The sequence below is a fragment of the Lepisosteus oculatus genome, chromosome 14 (genome assembly GCF_040954835.1).
Source record: "Lepisosteus oculatus isolate fLepOcu1 chromosome 14, fLepOcu1.hap2, whole genome shotgun sequence".
NCBI lineage: Eukaryota > Metazoa > Chordata > Actinopteri > Semionotiformes > Lepisosteidae > Lepisosteus > Lepisosteus oculatus.
In genome coordinates this window covers 54,899,806-54,926,239 of record NC_090709.1, presented here as the reverse complement: position 1 = coordinate 54,926,239, position 26,434 = coordinate 54,899,806, and the positions used below count along the sequence as shown (strand labels likewise).

At 44.6% G+C, this 26,434-nt stretch overlaps 1 protein-coding gene and 2 non-coding genes across 3 annotated transcripts; 1 reads left to right on the top strand and 2 right to left on the bottom strand.

The window, feature by feature from the left end:
• The first annotated feature begins 6,873 nt into the window (after window positions 1-6,873).
• On the top strand, window positions 6,874-7,185 carry LOC138242713 (histone H4-like). The gene has a single exon (XM_069198271.1). The coding sequence runs from the start codon at window positions 6,874-6,876 to the stop codon at window positions 7,183-7,185; it is 312 nt and encodes a 103-aa protein (XP_069054372.1).
• Window positions 7,186-7,491: 306 nt separating this feature from the next.
• LOC138243745 (U7 small nuclear RNA) lies at window positions 7,492-7,549 on the bottom strand. The gene has a single exon (XR_011192363.1). It is a non-coding gene; the product is annotated as a U7 small nuclear RNA (small nuclear RNA).
• A 5,550-nt stretch (window positions 7,550-13,099) lies between these two features.
• LOC138243850 (U7 small nuclear RNA) lies at window positions 13,100-13,157 on the bottom strand. Its single transcript, XR_011192468.1, has one exon. It is a non-coding gene; the product is annotated as a U7 small nuclear RNA (small nuclear RNA).
• Between the last annotated feature and the right edge of the window lie 13,277 nt (window positions 13,158-26,434).

Sequence of the window (26,434 nt, the reverse complement as noted above, 5' to 3'; positions counted from 1 at the left end):
GCAGAATCGGTCTTGAGATATTTTTAACTTGATTTACAGTATTTGAGAGGTATGTCTTAACACCGATACTACAGTGCTTAAGTACTGCTCACGTATATGTTTCTAGGTTTATATTATGCATTTCATACGGTCAAATTACTTTTGAGCAACTAATAAGAACCGCGAAACGGTATGCGTTTTAGTTTCGTTTTGTGCTGGGACCCGTGGATTGATTAGAGATATCAAGTACATACAAGTCATTTTTTAAATGTTGTAGTTCGTCTTGAAAAAATGTTACGAGTACATCATCTATCAACAATTACACAGGTTATGTTTCCATATTGCGGATTTTGGTTACATAATATTATATATGGTTAAATATAATTCAAAATATTTTGCTAACAATGTTAACTGTTTTTGAATAATAAAATGTATTAACTAAGGAGTAGAATGGCACAGTTGTTTGTATGTTTTTTGTTTTGTTTCTTTTTCATAAATACAACAGTAGTACCTGATGTCTCAGTGGCTTTCAAAATTAAATTATGCATGCAAACCTGTGAACTAGAAAGATAACTAAGATATCCATCCATTATATTCCATAATATCCATGAAATATATGGCGCTGAAATATGTGTGACGCAGTGGTGGCCTGACACGGTGAGGTGCCCTGGCAGCTGTATGATGCAGTGGTGGCCTGGCACGGTGAGGTGCGCTTGCAGCTATGTGACGCAGTGGTGGCCTGGCACGGTGAGGTGCGCTGGCAGCTGTGTGATGCAGTGGTGGTCGGGTATGTAGAGGTGCACTGGCAGCTGTGTGTTGTGACGCAGTGGTGGCCTGGCACGGTGAGGTGCGCTGGCAGCTGTGTGATGCAGTGGTGGCCTGGCACGGTGAGGTGCGCTGGCAGCTGGGTGATGCAGTGGTGGCCTGGCACGCTGAGGTGCGCTGGCAGCTGTGTGTTGTGACGCAGTGGTGGCCTGGCACGGTGAAGTGCGCTGGCAGCTGTGTGGTGTGACACTGTGGTGGCCTGGCACGGTGAGGTGCGCTGGCAGCTGTGTGATGCAGTGGTGGCCGGGCACGGTGAGTTGCGCTGGCAGCTGTGTGGTTTGCCGCAGCTGGTGGCCTGGCACAGTGAGGTGCGCTGGCATCTGTGTGATGCAGTGGTGGCCTGGCACGGTGAGGTGCGTTGGCAGCTGTGTGATGCAGTGGTGGTCGGGTATGTAGAGGTGCACTGGCAGCTGTGTGTTGTGACGCTGTGGTGGCCTGGCAAGGTGAGGTGCGCTGGCAGCTGTGTGATGCAGTGGTGGCCTGGCACGGTGAGGTGCGCTGGCAGCAGGGTGATGCAGTGGTGGCCTGGCACGGTGAGGTGCGCTGGCAGCTGTGTGGTGTGACGCAGTGGTGGCCTGGCACGGTGAGGTGCGCTGGCAGCTGGGTGATGCAGTGGTGGCCTGGCACGGTGAGGTGCGCTGGCAGCTGTGTGGTGTGACGCAGTGGTGGAAATGTTCACCATGTTTCACCATGCTGAAAATGTTTGTACCAGACGTTTTTGAGGCCTGTTTAATTGTGTCTGAAGTCTGATGTTGTAAATTTTATTGTTAAAAAGATCCATGAAAATGTCACTACTGAAGTTAGCTGGTACTGTTGGTATTGTAAGTGGCAAGTAGAGCTCATATTTTAGATTTTGTGTAGTTGCTAGCTGAACTGTGTGTTGGATGCACATGAATATATTCATTATATGCCAGCGCACCTCACCGTGCCAGGCCACCACTGCGTCACAACACACAGCTGCCAGCGCACTTCACCGTGCCAGCCCACCACTGCGTCACACCACACAGCTGCCAGCGCACCTCACGGTGCCAGGCCACCACTGTGTCACAACACACAGCTGCCAGTGCACCTCTACATCCCGACCACCACTGCATCACACAGCTGCCAGCGCACTTCACCGTGCCAGGCCACAACTGCGCCACACCACACAGCTGTCAGCGCACCTCACCGTGCCAGGCCACCACTGTGTCACAACACACAGCTGCCAGTGCACCTCTACATCCCGACCACCACTGCATCACACAGCTGCCAGCGCACCTCACCGTGCCAGGCCACAACTGCGCCACACCACACAGCTGCCAGGGCACCTCACCGTGTCAGGCCACCACTGCGTAACACCACATAGCTGCCAGCGCACCTCACCATGCCAGGCCATCACTGAGTCAGAGATTAAATAAAACCTCACTCGCACCAAACAAATTTATATTTCTAAATATCACAACATGATCGAATTTAAGTATTTTTAATAACAATGAATAGTCACCTAGGCGTTACAATATAAACATTTATATTGATTTAAATAACGTTTTGATTTAAATCGCAAATGCGGGTTTAAATATATGTGTTTTTTGATTCACAATCAGACAAATGCCACATAAATTGATATCTTTGTCTTCTAAGTATCTTAATAAACTTTCAGCATAGCTTTCTCCCCGTTTAGATTTATTTTGGGATCAAACGTGGAAAGATTAGATTGTAATCGTTTTTATTTTTTAAATACATTTTAGAAAAGTGTAATCTATACTAAAAAGCTGTACACCACCTGCTATAAAGATACATATTGTAATACTTTCGGGTTCGGATAGGACAGACACAAGAACTCAGACTTGCGGAGTTAAAGCAAGTTAAAGCCTTGATTTTATATATCACCTTTAAAAGTGGCATCTCAAAGCAAAGTAAATACCCAACACTGATTATACCCATCTGTCATGCTAATAAAGCAGCTTGAATTGAATTGAGAGGGGGGGGGGGGTATATTTGCTTTGTGTATAAAGTACATTGTGAATGTTTTCACAGCCTTCACTTTGTCGTTTTTATGCCATTTTTGGACCACGCACGAATATTCCTATGTCCGTATCTTCACAAGGGAATCAGTGTGAATTTTAATACTAATTAAATGACCGCGGGCACTTTCCACCCCCTCTACATTCTCAGAATAGAACAGACTAACCTTCTAATGAAAGACGGTCCACCCCCCACGGACAGGAAAAGTGCCCACAGGCACTTTAACTTAATATGGTCAGTAACAGTAAACAGTAACATGGTCAGAAGGAGCACGTACAAACGTTTCCGAAATAACCATATGTAAGACTCTAATGCTTAAAATGTTTAGGGAGAAAGTGGAATACTGGTGTGTATTTTTTCTTTAAACTACCAATACCAGCCATATACAGTCTGTAACGTAGGGATTTCTATATGTCTTTATTTAGTGGTTACATTAGTGACAAAGGCTAAACTTTTAGCTTCAGTAACGTGTACATATCTCCCCTTTTTATAAAACGACATGGTTGAAAACTGTTCCAGAGCCACTGTTGTTTCATCAGTGAAAAGTACATCATGAAATGCCTCTCCCTGTTCAATCCACTGGAAAAAAGAAAAGGAGCATAAAGCTTCTAATGGTCATAAACGATATTCATTTAGGAGCAGCATCAGAGGTATGTTTTTAACTGCACTGCATTGGAGAGAATACCATAGTGTGTTTTTTTTACTCCCTGGCGGAAACTGGCTTCCAGAAGAATCAGTATGGCTCAGAGATTAAATAAAACTTCACTCGCACCAAACAAATGTATATTTCTAAATATCACAACATGATCGAATTTAAGTCATTTTAATAACAATGAATAGTCACCTATGTGTTACAATATAAACATTTATATTGATTTAAATCGCGTTTAAATCACCTTTATTTAAAACCCATAAATAAAGCTGATACTGTTTAGACTTTTAATTATTTAAAACTGTATTAAAGCAGCACGATACACAATGCAACGTAAATTGCTATCTTTGTCTTCTGTGTAATAATGTTCACCTCTCTGTCCAGCAAATTTACAATAGTAATAACAATGAACTTTATTGTATATGGCGCCTTTAAAGGTGGCTCCTCAAAGCGCTTTACAGGTTAAAAACAATACTGTTAGGCTGGGAAAACGATTTTTTTTTAAGAAATACAAAATTAGATTTAATGATATGTTCCGGCTTAGACATTAACGAAGAGCATAACGCGTGTACTGTATACACTGCAAGTACAACCCCCCTCTCTGCAGGAGTGCTGGCTGTGACGAATTAAACCGGTTTCACGGGTATTTTCAAAGTAGGAGGCGAGATTTCCAGCGAAAGACACCTCCCCCCCCTCAAAAACCCAGTAAGTACAGTACTTACTAGTTAAAGGCTAGGCTCCCGACTACGGCGAAAGGAACCCTTCTTTCATTAGAAGACAATGAACATATTTTAGCCCTGAATGAATTAATAGCAAACATGGTTTACATAAAAGACATTTTTCCAAGAAAGTTTAGCCTTTGTCACTAATGAAACCACCAAATAAAGACATAAATATAAAACTCTTAAGATTTTTAAAATACATGACTTTGCTAAAATTTATTTGAAAATAAAAACAATTACAACTGCCAGGGGAGAGAGAGAAGTGGTTATGGGGCTATGGAAATTAGGTCTGTTTGGGAATGTGTAGTTACATGTTCTGGCTGTTTGTGAAATATCGTTGTTGAGTATGGAGTGTTGAGGTATTGATTTTGTGTAATGCTTTATGTTGAAAATTGAGGTGGATTTTGTTTATGATAAACAGGATAAACTGGGATGGGAGGAAGGTTTGGTTTTGCATAAGGGGCCGGATTATGATAATTGGAGGACTTTGCGAGAGTAAAATGGTTTGATATATTTGATTTTGTATTGTGGTTGTTATCTATGTTTTTGGTTGGTATTATGTTTATATGGTTGTTTTTGTTGGTTGGTTGTTATTATGGTTATTAATAATACGATCTATAGTTGAAATCTGAGCCTAAATAAAAAGAAAAAGCAAGTGATTAGGTTTATGAGCAATCTAATTACTTATTCGTTTAAAACGCTATATAAAATAAAGTTTATTATTAATTTGCTGGACAGAGCGGTGAACATTATTATGCATAAGACAAAGATTACGATCCTGATCAGTTTAGAAATCTGTGTACGCTGTAAGGTTTTTACTTCTTAAACTTTTAAAATACACGTTTTGAATAGAAAGAAATCCTCTTCCTGGTACAGTATGTATAGCAAACCAGCATGTCTTTTTTCTCCAATCAGAGGGGTGTCAGATGGTGTCAGCCAATCACCATTCTGAAGCCCTACCATAATCTCTGGTATGGGGAGACCCCAGAATTCTGTCCCATAGTTTAGACAGATGATAGATACTTTTATTGATCCCGTGAGGGAAATAAAGTAAATCATTTTCATTTTAGGAAATTATTAAACGCTCGGTTAAAAGCAAAGGAGATTGTCTGTTATAGTGGACATAAAAACAAGAGTTCGCTGGCATTATATCCTGGAAGACACAGACCGGCGCCAGACCGGTAAAATGCCTGATGAACTAGGGATTGGACAGTTTCCAAGTGCTTGTACAATCGATGGAAATGTTCAAATAAATGTGCAAAAGAAATAAACAAAATAATCATTCATTTCTTTATCATATTGGGTAGCTAATGTCCTCTCTTTGCTAGTTAGTGGCTGTGTTTCTGCGTTGGGTAGCAACGGGTGACTGTTCTCAGGCGGAAGATGTAAACAGCTTAATGTTCGTGTTAAATAATTTTTTTAAATTCAATTAAACGGGCACAGTTAAGACATTAAATATACATATACATACTGTATACAGTACAGTTTGCATACGGTAATATGTTTATGTTACGCGATTAAAAAATAAATAAATAAAAATGAAAAGTCCAGCACCAGCTGGATTCAAGCACACAACCTGCCAGTTGGTAGTCACGCACCTAGACCAGTAGGTTACAAGACAGCTCGCATGAACAGGCAGGCGAAACAGCCCTACACAGCCCTGTCGCAGCACACGGATGTAATCATACCGTTATTAAATTCTTGAGATACGCGATTCCATATTATATTCCCTTTTAATCAAATTCTAAAAGTATGCTTGTTGACTCCGGTATCACGTTAAAGACTTCGAAGCTTACAATGTTTAGGGAGAAATGGAATACTGGTGTGTATTTTTTTCTTTAAAGTACCAAGACCAGCTATATACTGTATGTTTATGTTCCAAAATTAATATCGTTTATGGCCTTCACACGCGTTACAGTATGCTCCTATTCTTTTTATGCTCAGCTACTAAGATTTCCCTTCAGTGGTAAAATTCAATATCTACAACGGGCACAGTAAAGACGTTTACAGTAAGTCTTTCTACGACAGACCAACGGACCACGAGTGCCCCTGTCGGTCAACCAATCACGCACCGCGGTATTTTGCGTCATCGCGCGTCACGATGCACGACGCCGTAGCCAATTACCTCCGGTACGTGTCTGTACCGCGCACTTTGAATGGCTGCATCTGTACATCAAAGATGAGCAGTGTGTGTCGTGTTCACAGCTGATAACTAGAAGATTGTCACGATATTAGTTCCCCCTCCTTAAGGGTGCTCCAGCCCTTTCACTTAAGACTTCATTCTCTGCACCTGTTTCCCATTCCCAGCCCACCTTAAAAACCTGGCGCTGACGCTCATCCGGGCTCTGCATCTGATTTCCGTATCGTGCGAGTCTGGGACATGGAAGCGCCTGGTCCCGTTAAGGTTTTAATCTCGGTTCCCGTTCCTGTTCCCTGTCCTCCGGTTCCGACCCAGCCTTCGTGGTTTTCAACTTGTTCTGATGGATCTTCTGGTTTTGGACTTTCTCGTGTGTTTTGGATATTCCCTTAGGACTTCTCTTTTGGATTGTTCGCCTCGGCCACACCTCCGTTGTGCACCAGCGCACCTTGGACACGCCCCCCTGTCTTCAGCCCCGTATTCCTGCAGTGTTTCCCCACTTCGTCGGATTGTGTCGTCCGCATAGGGTCCGGAAAGAACTGTTCGTTACAAAGATGTCTGGAAGAGGCAAAGGCGGAAAGGGACTTGGGAAAGGAGGCGCTAAGTGTCACCATAAGGTTCTCCGTGACAACATCCAGGGAATCACCAAGCCCGCCATCCGCCGCCTGGCTCGCCGTGGGGGAGTGAAGCGGATCTCCGGGCTGATCTACGAGGAGACCTGCGGGGTGCTGAAGGTGTTCCTGGAGAACGTCATCCGCGACGCCGTCACCTACACCGAGCATGCCAAGAGGAAGACCGTCACCGCCATGGACGTGGTGTACGTGCTGAAGCGCCAGGGCCGCACCCTGTACGGCTTCGGAGGCTAAACAGGAGCGGAGCTTCACTACCGGACCCCGACGTATAAACCCAACTGACCCAGTGACATTTGTCACTGCTGAGGTTGCTTTATGGGTCTATTTTCTATACTGTGCTGATCAATTGGAAATCAAATTGCAAAAAAGACCCGTTCCCACACCTAAGGTCAAATATTAGGAATCAAAACTGCTCGAGTGTATGGAAGCACACAGCTTTATCAAGATTTCCAAGTGCAAGATCTTTTTATTCAAAAAAGACCCTATTTATGTTGTATGAGCAATATTAATATTAATACAGAATCTTTTTTCACCAAATAAATGGGCTTCCTGACTTCAGAAAGCCTTCTAGACAAATACTAAAAGAGCAAAAATTCCAGTTGGTAAATGAAATGAAAACACATACCCTACCAAACCTTGAGTACAGGCCATTCAGGATGATAATACAAAACCATTTATAATTCAACAAATAAAACCTGTCAACTGGTAATCACCACTTATCATAAAAAAATAAGTAGCAATACACAGTAGGGGACTCTTGGGTGCAAGTTAAATCCATGCAAGAAGGGGGTGTAGTGTTATATTTCCAAATCAGATATGCAAATGAGAGATCTGGCCCAGCCAATCTCAAAGCTCCCTTGGTCTGGAATGGAGCTGCTCCCCTCTTCTAGTTATTCACACTGGAGTTAGGTTACATATTAGCACATTTCATCTAACAGTTGCTGCAGAAACAAAAACGTAAACAAATGACCTGGAATGTGACCACACCTATTAGAATGTAGTTCAACAGATAACTTGTAAACCTTGTCATAAGATTTTTTTTGTTCTACAAAATATACTTTATTCTGCAAAAAAAAAACATCTCAAAAGGAACATCTCACACATATTAACACTCCATGTAATAAAAAACAATGGCGGAACAGAGATTGATTGTCCGTTATCAATCTTTTCAAGTGGGGGCGGATTTGCGCAATTAAGAGAGTCCCTCCAAACCTACCACTTGCTATTGTCCTTTAATCCCTGTATAGGGCCCAAAGTCCATTCCAGCGCTCCCTCGCCGTGGGGAAACCCCATTTGGCGACGTGGTGCTTCGTCCTCCTCCTGAGGTCCTCCATGATCCTCTCCTCCAGCTCCCTCGCCCCTCACTTTATGTTGTGCCGGATGAGAGTGTTCCTCGCCTTCCACAGTCCTTGTTTTGTGAGGGACAGTAGCAGCCCCCACAGGTCCTGTGTCCCCTTGTCCAGTCTGGTGGGTGCCAGCCCCCAGCAGAATGTACTGGTAACTGAGCACCGCATCCTTTCCCAGGAGTTGCATAATGTTGTCCATTCTGCCCCACACCGCCTTGGCGAAGAGGCAGCTCCAGAACACGTGCTCCTGAGTCTCCTCGACAAAACACGTGTCCCGGGGGCAATGCGGATTCCTGGAGATCGAGTGTCTGTAGAGGACCTTTCTGGTAGCCAGTCTCTTGTGTACAGCCATCCAGTTGAGGTCCTTCAGTTGGTTGTCAAGTTCTTTGGGCTGTGTCCTTTCCCAGACTTGTCTTTGTACAAGTCTCTGTGGTTGGTGCAGAGCTCTGGCTTTCTCGTGGCCTCGTACCTCCTGCTCCACTTGACAGCGCGGATGTAGAACTCCGGTCGCCTTCTGCCTTGGGCCCAGTGTTTGACCACTGGACCAAGTGCCTTATTGGGACAGAGAGCCACAGCCTGACAAAGTACTGGTACTTGTGGCCGATGGGCTCCCGCTGAGCCCGACAGAGGTTGCAGTAGAAGATGCAGTCGAGTTTCAGGGGGAAATGTGGGACATCTCGACCCCCTTCGTCGACCGGCTGACACATCCGGTTTCATCGTGATGTACTAGTACTTGCCGCCCCAGACGAAGCCGAAGATCATCCCTTGCAGCTCTCGTCTGAGTCTGGCCAGCAGCGGGTACACCGCAGACCCAGCATCGCATTCACCTTGGCGATCCTCTCGGTCCAGTTGATGGTCTCGTTGTCCTAGCTCTGGAAGGAAACCCCCAGTATTTTGAGAGGCTCCGTCATCCTGTGCTTTCAGGGCCCGGAGAACTTCAGTTTGCTCTTTCGGCGGTTGAGCTTCGACCCCAAGGCTCTGCAGTATTGCTCCATGACCTGCAGGGCCCTCCTTAGCCCCCTGTCAGACCTCAGGAACAGTGTCGTGTTGTCAGCGTACTGGGAGATCTTCAGGGTTTCCCCCGCGCCTCCCGGTATCTCCAGGCGGTTGATGACAGGGTCCCGTCTCACCGCCTCTGCTAGGTGCTCTGTGAAAAGAACATAGAGAAGGGGTGAAAGGGGGCAGCCTTGTCATACTCCGGATTCCTGGGGAATGAAATCCCCCAGGTTTCCGTTCACATTGACTCTGCTGCCTATGTCAGAGTACAGTATATTAATCCAGAGGCTGAAAATCTCTCCGAAACTGAAGCGTTCCAGCACCCTAAACAGATAGCTATGGTTCACTCTGTCGAAGGCTTTCTCCTGGTCCAGTCATGGGCATATTCCGGTCCTCGCCCCAGGCGCTGGTGTCTCTGGTCAGCTGGAGGTTCCAGCTAACAGATCGCCCTTCCACCCCACACGTCTGGTCGCTGTGGATGATGTGGGGAAGGGCGGTTCTCAGTCTGGCGGTCAGAAGCTTGGACAGGATCTTTACGTCCATGCAGAGCATCGTGATCGGCCTCCAGTTTTTGAGGTCGTCGGCATCTCCTCCCTTAAAGAGCAGGGAGATGACGCCCTTCCTCATGGTGTTTCCGAGTTTCCCCCGCGGAAGATCTCCTGCACCACTTCCACCAGATCTGCCGCCAGGGTGTCCCAGGAGCAGGTGTAGAATTCCTTGGGGAGTCCATCCGGCCCCGGCACCTTGCCATTCTCCATGGACAAGAGCGCCACCTTCAGCTCCTCGGCCGCGATCAGACCCTCCAAGTCCTCCCTCACCTCCTCCGGTACTCGTGCCTTCAGCTCCTCCAGAAAAGCATCACCTGCCTCCACCTCCGTTTGCTTTTCTGAAAAGAGCTCATTGTAGAAAGTGGTGGTCGCTTCTACCTTGTCGCTCTCGTCCAGCACTTCCTCTCCATCTCTCCGTCTCAGGCTGTAGATCACCCTCTTTTTCTGGGCTTCTCGGACCTGATTGAAGAAATAAGAGGAACAGGTTTTATTATTTTCATAATGCTCCCTTTGTGCCTTGACCAGGAAAGCCTTGGCTTTCTTGGTGTGCAGCTTGCGGATCCTTTCCTTCAGGTCCCATGCCCAGGCTGAATTGAAGGCTCCTCCCCTGTTAGCCAAGCTGTACTCCTCCTCTAGTTGTTTCGGGAGTTGCGCAGCTTCCTTCCTCTCCCTGGCTGCCTTCCGTCTGCAGTACGTCTGCGCCAGCGTTCGGGTCCTGTCCTTCATGAACTCCCACCATTCCACCACGGAGCTGTAGCCATCCTTCATGTCGACCCAGCTTGCGTAGTCTTTACTGAACAGTGCCCTGAAGTCGTCTTCCTCCAGTATCTCCCGGTTCAGCTTCCAGTACCCACGACCGAATGCAGGCAGGTTGGTGTTAGCCACCACTGTCACGCACTCATGGTCGGAATACCACTCCGGGGACACCATCGCCGACTCCAGGGAGCAGGTCGTGTGCAGAAAGATGTAGTCCAGGTGGCTGCACACTCCCCGGGAGTATTTCCCGTCGTTAGGGCGGCACCGTCTGAAACCGTCTACCAGGGAGAACTGCTTGAGTAGCGACTCCAGCTCTGCTGAGCTAGCGTCGCTCCCCTTCTCCCGGTCGACGTTGAAGTCCCCGCCAAGCACCACCTGTCTGTTGGTGGTGCAGCAGCTGGCCAGGTCAGCAAACACTTCCTTCCGGAGAGAGGGTTCCGTCGGAGCATAGACGTTAATTGCTCTCAACTTCTGCCCCCTCCAGTCGATGTCTGCGACCAGGATCCGGCCCTGCACCACCGAGAAGGAGGAAACCAGCGTCATCTCTGGGTTTCCGAGGAGGATTCCCACTCCGGAAGAGTGGACCCCTCCTACGCTCCAGCATGATTCTCCCTTCGTCCATTCCCTGGTGAATGTCAGCTTGTCGCTTTCATCCTTCAGGTGGACCTCCTGTAAGAAACAAACTGAGAAAGACTTTGAGGCCAGATCATGAAAGACTCCCCGTCTTTTCACCGGGTCTCTTAGGCCTCTCACGTTAGTTGTTAGAAAGATAAGTTTCATAGTCATGATTAAACAAGTGAAAGTTGAACCTCCTCTCTTTGTGCTTACAGTGGAAAACTTGGGAGTCTACATCTGGGCACTGTTTAGCCTAGATGTAACTCCTCTCGTTCGGGTCCTGGGGGGAATATGCTGGGCTCCCTCCAGGTCTCGCTGGGGACTGAAAGGTAAACATGCTGGACAGGTCCAGCCCTTCCATCAGTCCCGGCTCCAGGGCGGCTTCAAAGTAATCCTAGTCTTCCTCGAGGATACTCTCCGCCACCGCTTCGGGAAGGCTCTTTTCTTCCCTTTCTCCAGGAGTTTCGTGAACCTCCAGTTGCTCCTTGGCCTAGGGGGAGGGGGGGCTCCATTTCCTGGGCTGCCTCTTCCTGTTGTTCCTGGGCCTCGGGGAAGGGGGTTCCGACTTCCTGTGTTGCCTCTTCCTGTTGTCCCTGGGACTCGGGGGAGGGGGTTACCTCTTCCTGGGCTGCCTCCTCCTGTTGTCCGTGGGACTCAGGGGAGGGGGGTTCCGTTTGCTGGGTTGTTACTTGTCGTCTTTGGGCCTCGGGGGGGAGGGTTTCCATTTCCTAGGGTGCCTCCTCCGGTTGTTCCTGGGCCTCGAGGGAAGAAAGTTCCATTTCCTCCAGGACGAGGAAACGGTTCTCCCTTACCATTCTTTTTTTCTGTCCTTCCAAAGGTGGATCCGCCCTGCCTCTCTTCTCCCACTTTCGCTTTCCCTTCTTGCTGGGAGTTATCCAGGGCCCTTCCTCCGGTCGTCCATTTTGTCCGTCGTCCTGGCAGCCATCTTGTGGCACTGGTGCGGCTGGGGGTGTGGCCTCAGCAGTTTCGGTTCTCTGCGGGGGAGGTGCGGGTTCTTTGTACTCACTTCTCTCCCTTTGTCTTGAGACCGGTTTCTGCCGGCCGGCTTCCACCACCTGCGCAAAGGAAGGTTTGCTTACCTTGCATTGGCGAAGGAGGTGTCCCTCGGCGCCGCATCCGTCGCACTTTTTGGCTGCCCGGCAGGTTTTTGCCAGGTGCCCCTCTTCATTGCAGTTGTGACATCTGACGATGTCACACGTGTTTGCCTTGTGGCCGGACTGTCTGCACTTCTTGCAGAAATCCGGCATCCTGGGGTAATAAAGATATCCCCTGTCGGATCCGATGTTGAAACCTTCTCATAAGATATGAAGGACAAGTACTAAAAGAACAATAAATCCTGTAAAGAAAGTTTACTGAAACTGACATACCCTGCCTAACACAAGATTTCAGGCCAGTTGAATGTAAGAGCATTTCAAATTGAACACAAAACGTGTAAAATGGCTTTCAAACTAACCTGCTCATAAAGAAGATGTAGAAGAATGTGGTTGTAACGTTTAGTGCATATAAGAAAGAGACCACATGGTTATGTTTCAAATGTTGTATGCAAATATGATATCTGGCTAACCAATCAGAAAGTACTTTGCTTATCCAGCATCCTATCAAACAACATTTGCAGATTTACACACAGTAGTTCATTTAACAGTTTCAGAAATATACATGAACAAATGCAACTGTTTGTTAGGTTTTACATCTTGAAATTAAAGGCACAAGAAAATTCTGTGCAGGTGCTGAGGAAAGAGCTTCACTAAAAGTCAGCTGACAACAGCAGTGTTCTTGAAACTATCATACAAGCTCTTTTTATTAATAAAAATACCAATTAAATCATTTGAAAATTATTGTTAAACACATCTATTTTTTTACCAGAAAACAGACTTTCTGACTTCAGAAAGCCTTCTAGACAAATACTAAAAGAGCAAAAATTCCATTTGGTAAATGAAATGAAAACACATACCCTACCAAACCTTAAGTATAGGCCATTCAGGGTGATAAAACAAAACCATTTATAATTCAACAAATAAAAGCTGTCAACTGGTAATCACAGCTACTCATAAAAAAACTGAAGTGGCAATACACAGTAGGTGACTCTTGAGTGCAAGTTAAATCCATGCAAGAAGGGGGTTTAGTGTTACATTTCCAAATCAGATATGCAAATGAGAGATCTGGCCCAGCCAATCTCAAAGCTCCCTTGGTCTGGAATGGAGCTGCTCCCCTCTTCTAGTTATTCACACTGGTGTTAGGTTACATATTAGCACACTTCATCTAATTCAGTTGTTTCAGAAAAAAAAGTAAACAAATAAACTGGATTTATTTGTTGGAGCTTCACCAATCTGTTTTTCCACCAAATAAATTGGCTTTCTGACTTCAGAAAAACCTTCCATTTATTTTTTAAGAACTATTTTAATTTCACAAACAAATACAAAGAATCACAAAATAGGAAACTTTAATAAATATACCCAAAACAATATATATGAAACCATCTCTTTAGGTTATAGTGCTCTAATAATGGACAGGGCCAGGCTACCTGCTCCCTTGACTGAAACCTCAATGCCTTTGAACACCCCCGTGTTCCTCAACCTCCTGTTTTTATTTCATCAGCACCTCTGAACTCAGTTCCATGAAGGACTATAGAGTACTGGCTTAGCCAGGTGCGAATGTCCTCCATCTTTGCAAACTCTGAGAACAAAACAACATGCTTGAATATGGATCTTCCCATGGGCCTGAACTATCACTCTTTTTGACTCAAAAAACTCCACACATTGTTCAAAGCGAGGGGAGGTAGCAGTTACAACTTCAAACGTTTTCTCCACATTCTACAGATCTCTAGAAATAGAGGAGGTCAGGCTGCAATAGTGGGGGAATGGAAAAAATCTCCTCTCCAGAATGTGGAAAAACTTTCCTGGATTGAGTCCTTTTCTCTGCAAGTCACTCCTCCCTGCCTCGTGCAGTGTAGTGATTGTCACATTCTCTTAACACACCGAAGGGTTTCAGTTCGAAAGCAGGAGGAGACAAGCTATCTCTTTTATCAAAATTTTAGCTCTCCCTACAGTGCTTAATGGGGCTCTTTTCTACACTGAGCTGCTTATTTGGAAAACATAAGGGAAGAGAAAAGTTCCCCTTATTGGGAGTTTAACCCAGGCCACCTGGGTGAAAACCCAGAATCCTAACCACTAGACTATACAGGAGCACACAGCCTCACAAACAATGTGTAATTTCTGTCTTTATAGCGCACTTGTTACATAGCTAGCTGGCACTCAGAGTACTGCAAGATCTATTTACTGAGAAGTATAACGTCAGGACTATAACCCCAGCTTTCAGGGGGACTGCAACCTTAACACAGAGCCTTAGACCACTCAGAAAAGGTTTGTTGGCTTTTATAAGTAATTACATGTGTGAAATCTATGTCTCTCAGGCCTGTGAGACTACATCACAGAAGTGCAAACTTGGAGGAAGGGCTTAGTAAATAGGGCAACAATTGCGACACGCGCCAAGCCTCTTATGTCCACTGCACATGCAGACTTCGAAAGGGGTCTCAGATTTTATGGGTACTCAATTCTATACAACACTGGCAAGATGGAGTAAAGGAGCAGACCCTTTAAGAGACAAAAACAACACATTGTTACAGCCAATGTTAATTAAAAGGGCAGCACAGCGTTGGAACTACTGTCGCGGATGTTATAAGGCCATGCCGTGGAATGGCCAGGAGAGCAAAATAGGCCCTATGTGTAATGAAGCATTATATTTTTGTAATACGTTTAGTGGCTATAAAAAGTATTCACCCCCCTTGGCCTTTTCACATTTTATTGTGTTACGATAAACCATGATGTATTTAACTGAGAATTGTTGCCACTCATCAACACAAAGTGCTCTATAATATCAAAGTGAAAAAATTCCAGACATTTTACTAAGTCATTAAAATAAAAAACACTAACCCTAACACTCAATACCCACTTTATAAGGTGAAAAATTATGCTTGAAGCACAGCAAAGTTCTAAAACCAGCATTTGAAAAGCATCCAGAAACATAAAATGTCCATTTCTCAAAAGTAAAATCTTTAGCTTTGAAAGATTGTTATCCATGTTTTCATTTTTTATTTTTTTACATAACATGCTTTCGAGAAATAAACTGCCTATTACAATGAAGGCAGCATTAGCAAATGTGCATCTAGCTTTGTTAAATAAAATCAGGACGTTTACCTGTCTCAAATTGATCACTCTTTGCAGGCACACTACGGAAACCCGCGGATGTGAGCTGGGAGAATTGACTCTTACAAAGAGTGTTGACCTAAGAGAAAAGGACTCCTCCTCTCAGTAATACATTTCCACATGTTGAAGAGTCGATTTTCCCCATTGCTTTCCCATATTTTTCGGTGTGGTTATTGATCACCAGTTATCTGCCAAGTCACAGTGAAACTGTTACAGTGAAAAGATTAATAATATTTATTTTATTGGAATACATGTGTAATGTCTCATTCTTACAAGCAATTTTTAAGGAAACACTAGTGTAAATTATAGTGTAAATAGACAGGAGCTATTATAATGTTAAATACTAGTTGTGATAAGTGAAGCTGCATCCAAGTGCTTGGTATGAATAGGTTATCTACAGAGTCTTTGACTTATCTACTCAGATGAGGAGCTAGATCAGTTCTTTTTTTCTCAATTTGAGTCACCATCAAGACGTAACATGGTCAAAGATGAACAGGAAACCTAATTAATGAGAACACCTGTATCACCCAAAATTGAATTCATAAACCTGAGATTAAGAGTTCCATGCTCTACTGACTGAGCCAATCAGGCACTGGTTAAAGTGCCAATCTAGTCCCTGCTGACGTCAATTTGAAAAGGTATACTTGCTGGCTTTTAATCCTGTTTGGACCGGAGTCTAGTGAAGCACATTGTATTCTTACTTGATTACTTAAAGCAGAGCAAAAGTCAGTGTAGCGGCGAAGCTTATTAATAAGAAAGAATTAAGTGTTCTGAGCTTTCCCAAATGGTCCCATCTCTGTTCATCTCTGTGGTGCAGCCACAGAGAAACTATTCATGCAGGCTGATTTAAGGTTTCCTTTGATAAGGGACAGCTCCCAAAGGGGGATGCACTTAGCTAAGCCTGGCTATCATGATCAATGGTCATCCATTGGCGCCTATCTGTCTAGGGAGTGCCAGATGGACATCTGGACTGCATTCCTAAGTGTCAGGAGTAAGTGACTCATATCTCACCTTGATCAGCCAATCAGAAACTGGTAGGGCCGAGTAACCCACGTGGGACTCTGATGCCCATGGAAGTTTCAGCCAATCAACGAGCTGAAGATCCTCCAGGTAAAAACAGGCAACACAGAGGGCCTGAGAAGATTCAGTGGAGAATTCTGTGGACTTTTCTAAAGGGAATTCAAAGGAGAATTCCAGGGGAGGACGGCCCAGGAGCAGAAGGCTCCCAAGGGCAGGACATTCTCGCAGAGCGCCTCCTGACCATCCTGAGACTCAGCCCGGACAACCACGGAACGGCCACTGTGTCCGAGTGCCAGAACTTTCCTTTGTTCTAAGAGTCTAGAGTGGAGGTTGCCAGAGAGTAACCAGAGGATCCACCCGAGGTTAGCACCAGCAGCAGGTCTCATGAACAGGTCAGAACTGTGGACAGCTGAATCACTATTCAGAACTAGCTCTTCATCAGTAACGAACCGGTCCTCTTCCTGACTTGCTGGGACCCACAGTCATCTTTTCTCCTGTGCACAAACTTTGCTAGTTAAAGCCAACACTAACTAGCCGGTCAGTGAGCATCAGCAGCGCACCGGTCTAAATGAATGATATACTGAACGTATGTCCTCTTGATATATGTAACTCTTTGTAACTGAATGAATATATATCTTTTGTATTCTGATAACCCTCTCGATAAGATCTGTTAGGTTTACATGCATATTTTATGTATTAATAAATGTATCCTCGTGTATTAGTACCTGTGTGTGCGCGTTTGAGTTATGTCGCATGGTTGGATTCTAAAGCCATCAAAAGAATCAACTTTGTGATTTACTGTTACAATTAATAATTGTCCCCGTAAATGCCCAAACCCTACAGAACTGGTGCCTTCAGAGAGCCACTACATTACATACAGTGCCTTGCGAAAGTATTCGGCCCCCTTGAACTTTTCAACCTTTTGCCACATTTCAGGCTTCAAACATAAAGATATAAATTTTTTATTTTATGTGAAGAATCACCAACAAGTGGGACACAATTGTGAAGTGGAACGAAATCTATTGGATTTTTGAAACTTTTTTAACTAATAAAAAAATGAAAAGTGGGGCGTGCAAAATTATTCGGCCCCTTTACTTTCAGTGCAGCAAACTCACTCCAGAAGTTCAGCGAGGATCTCTGAATGATCCAATGTTGTCCTAAATGACTGATGGTGATAAATAGAATCCACCTGTGTGTAATCAAGTCTCTGTATAAATGTACCTGCTCTGTGATAGTCTCAAGGTTCTGTTGAAAGCGCAGAGAGCATCATGAAGACCAAGGAACACACCAGGCAGGTCCGTAATACTGTTGTGGAGAAGTTTAAAGCCGGATTTGGATACAAAAAGATTTCCCAAGCTTCAAACATCCAAAGGAGCACTGTGCAAGCGATCATCTTGAAATGGAAGGAGTATCAGACCACTGCAAATCTACCAAGACCTGGCCGTCCCTCTAAACTTTCAGCTCAGACAAGGAGAAGACTGATCAGAGATGCAGCCAAGAGGCCCATGATCACTCTGGATGAACTGCAGAGAAATACAGCTGAGGTGGGAGAGTCTGTCCATAGGACAACAATCAGTCTTACACTGCACAAATCTGGCCTTTATGGAAGAGTGGCAAGAAGAAAGCCATTTCTCAAAGATATCCATAAAAAGTCTCGTCTAAAGTTTGCCACAAGCCACCTGGGAGACACCCCAAACATGTGGAAGAAGGTGCTCTGGTCAGATGAAACCAAAATCGAACTTTTTGGCCACAATGCAAAACGATATGTTTGGCGTAAAAGCAACACAGCTCATCACCCTCAACACACCATCCCCACTGTCAAACATGGTGGTGGCAGCATCATGGTTTGGGCCTGCTTTTCTTCAGCAGGGACATGGAAGATGGTTAAAATTGAGGGGAAGATGGATGCAGCCAAATACAGGACCATTCTGGATGAAAACCTGTTGGAGTCTGCAAAAGACCTGAAACTGGGACGGAGATTTATCTTCCAACAAGACAATGATCCCAAACATACAGCAAAATCTACAAAGGAATGGTTCACAAATAAACGTATCCAGGTGTTTGAATGGCCAAGTCAAAGTCCAGACCTGAATCCAATCGAGAATCTGTGGAAAGAGCTGAAAACTGCTGTTTACAAACGCTCTCCATCCAACCTCACTGAGCTCGAGCTGTTTTGCAAGGAAGAATGGGCAAGAATTTCAGTCTCTCGATGTGCAAAACTGATAGAGACATACCCCAAGCGACTTGCAGCTGTAATCGCAGCAAAAGGTGGCTCTACAAAGTATTAACGCAAGGGGGCCGAATAATTTTGCACGCCCCACTTTTCATTTTTTTATTAGTTAAAAAAGTTTCAAAAATCCAATAGATTTCGTTCCACTTCACAATTGTGTCCCACTTGTTGGTGATTCTTCACATAAAATAAAAAATTTATATCTTTATGTTTGAAGCCTGAAATGTGGCAAAAGGTTGAAAAGTTCAAGGGGGCCGAATACTTTCGCAAGGCACTGTATTTGGCGTCCCTGGGCCGGCTATGATTACATATTTGGCGTCCCTGAGCCAGTTTTCTTACATATTTGGCGTCCCTGAACGGGCGTGGCAAGACTGAAATGAGTCAACCAAGCGAAATAATTCATATAAAACGCCGTGGGTTTCATACACAACAATACAGTGTGCTGAAAGCTGAAAGAAAAAGTTCCCCTTGCTCTTTAAGCAGTGCTTGATTGTTTTGTGATCTTTTGCGATCTACCGGGTTGATTGCATACTTGATCTTGTGGTTTTCTGTGGTAAAACTGTGATTTCGTACTTAAAAGTAATACTCTTTAAGTTTAACGATGGTTGCTAAAAGGTCTGAATTCGAGTCGCTATTAAGCACTCTCTCTAGCAGCGACAGGTCTGACCACAATCTCTTCCATATCTCCGTCAGCGGAGAAGCTAGAATAAATCTCCATTCTCTGAGAGAGCTAGCGAAGGACATAAAGAGATTTGACCCCGCAGTGTCAGAGAATAATATCGAGAGTTATATTCAAGACCTCAGGTATACCCTGCAGTACTTGCCAAACGCCACAGAACAGGAGAAAGTGTTTCTGGTTAGAAAAACTACCAGCAGAGCTGTACATGAGTGGATGGCTAGGCAGATGAAGAAAGTCTGTAATGACTTTGTGCAGCTATGTCAAGCACTTATCGAAGAATACAGTGCGTTTATTGACCTGACTGCCGTGATAGCCGCCGCACTTAATATTAAGCACGAGAGAGCAGAGTCCCCTCGCGAATATTACGAGAGACTTAGACGAACTTATTTTGCAGGGCGAAATGATGAGGGTTGCGAAGAGAACACACATTTCAAGGGTTTATTCATTGCGAATCTCCACCGTCAGTCAGAAAGATGATCTTAATGCATACAGATGCACAGACCATGAAAATGACTGATATTAAGAGATTCGTGCAGAAAGCCTGGGAGTATGATGTCCAAAGTTGCTCTGAGCAAAAAGCTGTTAAAGCGACTGTGTTCGCCGTCAGAGCCAGCAGGGTTAATTCCCTCCAGCTCGAAGGAGCACAGGCACCTGAGCTGGCTAAGCCCCGTTCCAAAGCACTCACACAGGACCGCACCCAGCGTCCTAAGTGCCATGAGAACACCGGGGGAGGGAAAGGGTTAGAAAAGGCTGAACAAAAGGATTCAGTAGCCGCCCGCCTGGCCAGGCTTGAACAAGCTTTATTAGGACAGGGACAACTGCTCCCCAAGGCTGCCGGAAGCGTGAATGAGCTGATACTCTCCACTGGAGGAGGCGGAGACCTGCCCCTTCTCCCTCCCTCAGTCTATCTGTTTAAACGGAAGGGTTCCTGCCTGAATGAGGTCAGCCACTCCCAAGTGAGTGCTGACTCCACCCCTGAAGTCACAGAGCAGGCAGTAAAACACAGAAGAAAAGCAGGAAGCTTTTACCTCAAGGCTGCCATGGGAGATGTCTTACCTAGTGAGACACTGAGTGACACTGAGGTTGAGAGGTGTTTGATGTCACACGGCAAGCTCAAACGGGTAGAAAAAGAAAAGGGCATGCGACTCAGAGAGGAACTGGATGGATCACCAGAAAGGCAAAGTGTGGAAACAGGTCAAGGCTCCTAAGCCTTCTGTACAGAAGGAAAGGGGGGCCAAGAGGCAGACTGTGCTCACACAGTGCCCACCGAACACAGAAGCCTATGTGAAGATTCCTTCTGTTCCCTCTGGACAAGAAATAAAAATATTTTCTTGTTCCCCGGATATACAGGGAAGTCGTGTCCTGGCCGAGATCCCAGCAGCCTCCATGGCACAGGAGCGGTGCTCCAAGCAGCCGCCTGATCCACCAGGTAAAGCACACACCTTTTACATCCCTAAAGAGGAGCAGATCTCCCCACCTGGCGATGAAAAGGAGCTTTCCCTGTGCACCCTGGCACCCAAGAGGGGTCAGGAACACCACCCTGCAGGGGTGGAAGGGATCCAGATGGCAGGAGAGCAGGTTGGTGATGTAGCTCTCACCCTTAGCCCTGAGAGGTCCTCTGTTAGTGAGGATCTGCTTGAGGAGCTGTCACAGGGCCACCGCCAGGTGCCCCTGGTGCAACATTCACAGGTTAGACAGGAGGTCCAGCTGGACGCTGAGACTACTGCACTGTGGACACACCTGATCCCAGATGCTGATTCCCTCTGCTGTGACCCAGGGAACCTGCAGTCTGGTAACATTATTTCTCACAACTACCAGGTAGTGAGTGAGACTGACCTGATTGTTCCTGCCTCAACGGCAGGGTTGCCAACACACCCAGTCCCCCAGAAGGGACAGGGAATGAAAGCCGAGCCGGTTTTCTTACAGCCACCAGCTCAGTCTGTCAGTCTGAGTCTGACCAACAGTGGTTCACCCAGACTGGAGCTGGATGGTCAAGTCACCCGCCTGCCAGTGCAGGATATCGCAAAGAGGGGTGTCAGAATCCCTGCCTGCACTGACATGGGCCTGGTGGGTGATAGCGAGTTCAAAGACAGTGAACTAGCTATCCCAGTGCTGGGGCAGCTCCCTGAACCCCTAGAGAGGGAAGGGGGGAGCGAGCAGGTGTCCTACACCTACCCCCAGCGAACGATTGTAAACATGCCGATAGAGGGATTCCTCAATCAGGAAGTGTGCAGGGTGGACCTGAACAGTGAGAATGGGATAACAATCCCAGATCACTCAGGTGCTCTAGATGACCACTCAGCCGAGGGTCAGGCATGCTCCACCGCTGCACCGCCCCCTGCAGGGTTCCTAGAGCACAGGCATGAACAAATCGAAAAAGCAGATGCCCTGGAAAAGGAGGAACAGCATCAGCAGCTGTGTCAGATCTCCCCAGATTTCCAGGATGTTGGTGCCCAAGATGCCACAGGGCATACTGAGAAAGACACCATGTACACGCTGCGCCAGCTTAGAAAGGCAACAGTCACTCAGAAGGAGATGACTGGGATCAGCCACCCGAAAAGACTTTTGGGAGGACTGATTGCTGCCGCCACTGTTGCTCATTTGCTTTTTCTGGTAGGTTTGTGTGCTACTGGCACTCTCACCCTGACTGCCCCAAGAAGGCTGGTGTCAGAGATGCCAGAGGGTAGTGACAGACTGTATCAACAGCAGCAAAAGTTGGAAAGCTTAGGGAAAACCCTAAAGGCAACTTCCTATGCAACAGGGTTAAACCTTATTCCCCAACCAGTGGAAATGATTGTTGGTGTTATACAGTGGGTTTATGCTTGTGTGCAACAGGCCAGAATGTTGACACAAGACCTGTTAACCAGTCTAACCACGGCACAATTCCCAACCCACTTGATTCCACTCTTCTCAGTAGAGGAGTATGTGACATTAACCCCATCGCTCATAGCTCACCCTGGTAGGGCCGAGTAACCCACGTGGGACTCTGATGTCCAAGGAACTTTCAGCCAATCAACGAGCTGAAGTTCCTCCAGGTAAAAACAGGCAACACAGAGATTCAACAAGATTCAGTAAGATTCAGGAGAGAACTCTGTGGACTTTTCTAAAGGGAATTCAAAGGAGAATTCCAGGGCAGGACGGCCCAGGAGCAGAAGGCTCCCAAGGGCAGGACATTCTCGCAGCGCGCCTCCTGACCATCCTGAAACTCAGCCCGGACAACCACGGAACGGCCAGTGTGTCCGAGTGCCTGAACTTTCCTTTGTTCTAAGAGTCTAGAGTGGAGGTTGCCAGAGAGTAAGCAGCAGCAGGCCTCGTGAACAGGTCAGAACTGTGGACAGCTGAATCACTATTCAGAACTAGCTCTTCACCAGGAACGAACCGGTCCTCTTCCTGACTTGCTGGGACCCACAGTAATCTTTTCTCCTGTGTGCAAACTTTGCTAGTTAAAGCCAACGCTAACTAGCAGGCCAGTGAGCATCAGCAGCGCACCGTCGCAAGCCACACAGCACAGCCTGGCTCCGAGCCAGAGAGCGCGGATTGGACAGCAACAAGCCTGCAACTGTTTCTTTGTGCCTGCAGGAGATCTGAATCCCCAGAGATTGGATGAGTATTTAACTTCAATGCTTTACAGCTCGAGAATTCAATTGTTATCCCAACCAGTTGATATCAATTTAATTCCTAAGAGTTATGTACTTGTTTTGAGTATCTAATGTAGAAGTTATAACCAAGTTCATTTATGAAACGGTCTTAATGAATGATATACTGAACGTATGTCCTCTTGATGTGTTACACTTCATAACTGACTGAATATATACCTTTTGTATTCTGATAACCCTCTCGATAAGATCTGTTAGGTTAATATGCATATTTTATGTATTAATAAATGTATCCTCGTGTATTAGTACCTGTGTGTGTGCGTTGTTTGAGTTATGTCGCATGGTTGGATTCTAAAGCCATCAAAAGAATCAACTTTGTGATTTACTGCTACAATTAATAAGTGTCTCAGTAAAGCCCAAACCCTACAGAACTGGTGCCTTCAGAGAGCCACTACATTTAATTTTGCTACGGCTATGATTACATATTTGGCGTCCCTGAGCTGGTTTTACTACACAAGCAATGGTCCCCTCTAACTTTTAATGGCCTGTGTGCAAAGAGAAATTTATAATAATAATAATAATAATAATAATAATAATAATAATAATAATAATAATAATAAACTGTATTTTATATAACGCCTTAAAAGGTGGCTTCTCAAAGCTCTTTACAGAATGATGAAGAAAGATGTGAAGACGGGGGTTTGAATTTAATCCTTTCTGTAGGGGGTTTAGACTTTTAAGTCACAAGCTGGGGTTTATGGCAGGAAAGGGGGTTAACTGATAAGGATTGCAGATGCAAGCTAGGAACCCCCCTGGGTGTAATCTTAAATTGACCATTTGTCCAGAACATCGTAAACTGGCCAAATACCATGAACCCCCCTCTTTACCATCAGACCGAGTGACGTCAGAAACGGAGAAGAAAACACTATATAACCCAAAAGTTTGTACCAGTATGGTGAACAATACTTTGGTTTTGTTGTTTCTTGCGGGAAACAAGACTTCGGCTTTATTGTTCCTTGCATGCAATAAACTCATCTGTTTTACTTCATCTCGGGAACAAGAACCTTATTTCTTCTGTTACAACAATGACAACAACAATAAATAAAAATACACAAGATAAAACATAATGACAATATATAGAGGAGACCGTGGATGATGGTACTAAGAAAAGCAGAGGGGTGAAGAATGGAGCCAGTTCAGTAAAGGCTTTTCTAAAGAAGAGGGTTTAGAGTCTGGATTTGAAGGAGAAGGTTTAGAGAAGGTGACTCTCTGATATCCTTGGGCACAGAGTTCCAGGGCTTGGGGGCATAACAGGAGAAGGCCCTGTCACCCACAGAATGTAGATGGGCTTGGGGAATAGTTAGGAGAGCAGAATTAGAAGAGTGGAGGTTGTGAGGTGGGGAGTAGGGCGATAATAGTTCAGACAGGTACTGAGGTGCCAAGCCATGCAGAGCCTTATAGGTGAGCATGAGCAGGAGAAATTTCATGTTGTGCATTCTTCCCCTCTGTAACAAGAAAGTGTGCACACTAAATTGAATGGGTGTCAAATTTGTAAAACCGAAATTATTTTTTGTTCATAGTCATTCTCAGAGCCGCATAAAGATCTAAAAGACCGGGACAGCGATTCAATGAGCCCAGGCATAGACACTGAGTATCAGGCAAGCAGGAGCGGTGAGGAAGGAGACTGCGAGAGCATAGATATAGATACTTTATTAATCCCGTGAGGGAAATTGCCATGCAACAGCAGCTTAGCACACTCAACAGAGCCCAGTGTAACGAAATGATACAGTAAGACAACAATATGATACATACAATACAGTCAGGGAGAAGTGCAGTAAAAAGTAAAAATGGATTACACAGAGTTGTTCACACTACACAATATACAAAAACAGACTCGAAAGTCCAGTACACCAAAAGTTGTATTGCACATTATAAATATATTGTACAAATCCCAGCATATATTGCACCAAAAAACAGTTGTAAACAGGAAAAAAACAGATGTAAGCAGAGAGTTTTATGTTTAGTCCAGAAACAGATCAATGTTGCCCTTGCCCAGAGACACAGCGGATGAACTTAAACTTCTTGCCATATGTAACCGGCACATGTGCTGGTACAATGGAATTCTTACTGACAGGAAGTCAGTAACAATTGTTTAAAAAAGTGTAAAAACACAAAGTACAGACAGTACATCAAGACAATATACTGTACAGACAGTAGGCAATGTACAAGTAAACAATGCAGACATGTAAACAGTGACTGCAGATGTGCGAAATAAGAAATTATAATAAGGTAGATGGTGTATGTGTGGTCCGAGGTGCATGGCCAAATGTTTTCACCAATCACACTGCTTGTGGGTAGAAGCTATTGTGGAATCTGCTGGTAATGTCTGTATGCTCTTGTATCTCTTGTACAGTCTTATTGCAGAAGGCACGAAGGGTCTTTGTAGACGGGAACGAGAGTGACTGCTCAGTTAATGATTGTTACGTTTGATTATATGTGTTATAGCAGCCTATACTAGTGTTTATTTAGTGTTGGTTTGGAATGTTGTAGTCGTGTTTTAAGGATTGTTATAGTTCTGGTTCTTGGAAAACTCAGTAATTTAGCTAATCTTAGAGCTACTTACCTGCTTTAGTGCATGTCTTTTTCTATTGATTATTTTAAATTAACGGTATTCGAAAAGAAAAGCGATTTGTTTTGTAAAATTTTTATTTTATACAGGAAAGGCATGTGCGTTAAGTTGACCTTTTCGGAATGCACCGTTTGAAAATATAAATTGGGAGTTTGTATGGACAACTCCTGATGGATATTATATTACAAATAAAGTTAAAGAGATATCGTTTAAAATTGTTTATAGGTTTTATCCAGTCAAATTAGTACTATCTAAATTTAAGCATGAGTAGGATGATTTGTGCGTTTTTTGTCGGGCTGAAAGGGAACCTTTGGTACATTTACTTGTAAGGTGTGTGTTTGTGAAGTTGTTTTGGACGGACTTGCAGAGTTTTGTTTGTAGGCATTTAAAGGTGTTTTTTTTAGATTTGAGGACTTTGATATTGTACTGTGTAAGAGAACTTTTTTAAAAAAAGAATTTATTTATAGCAAATTTATTAGTCATTCTGATTAAATTTCACATTCATAAATCAAAATGGTCCAATAATACTCCCCTTTTTAAAACTTTTCAGATGGAGTTTAAATATTATTTAAATTCTATAAAATGAAAAAAATGCTAAAGCAAGGAAAACATTTGATATATGTAAAAAATATAATTTACTTCGTTACCTCTGCCAGTTATTTTTTTTTCTGTTCGTGTTTTTTTCTCTTGTATCTGTTTCTGCTCCTCTAGTTGTATTTGTAAATTATTTACACATTTAATAAAAGTAAAAAATGTCGACCGTATACGTTACACTATAATATAACGCAAACATCTATTCTGGACTATTTTTTTCAGATTTTTATTATTCGAATAATATTTTTGTG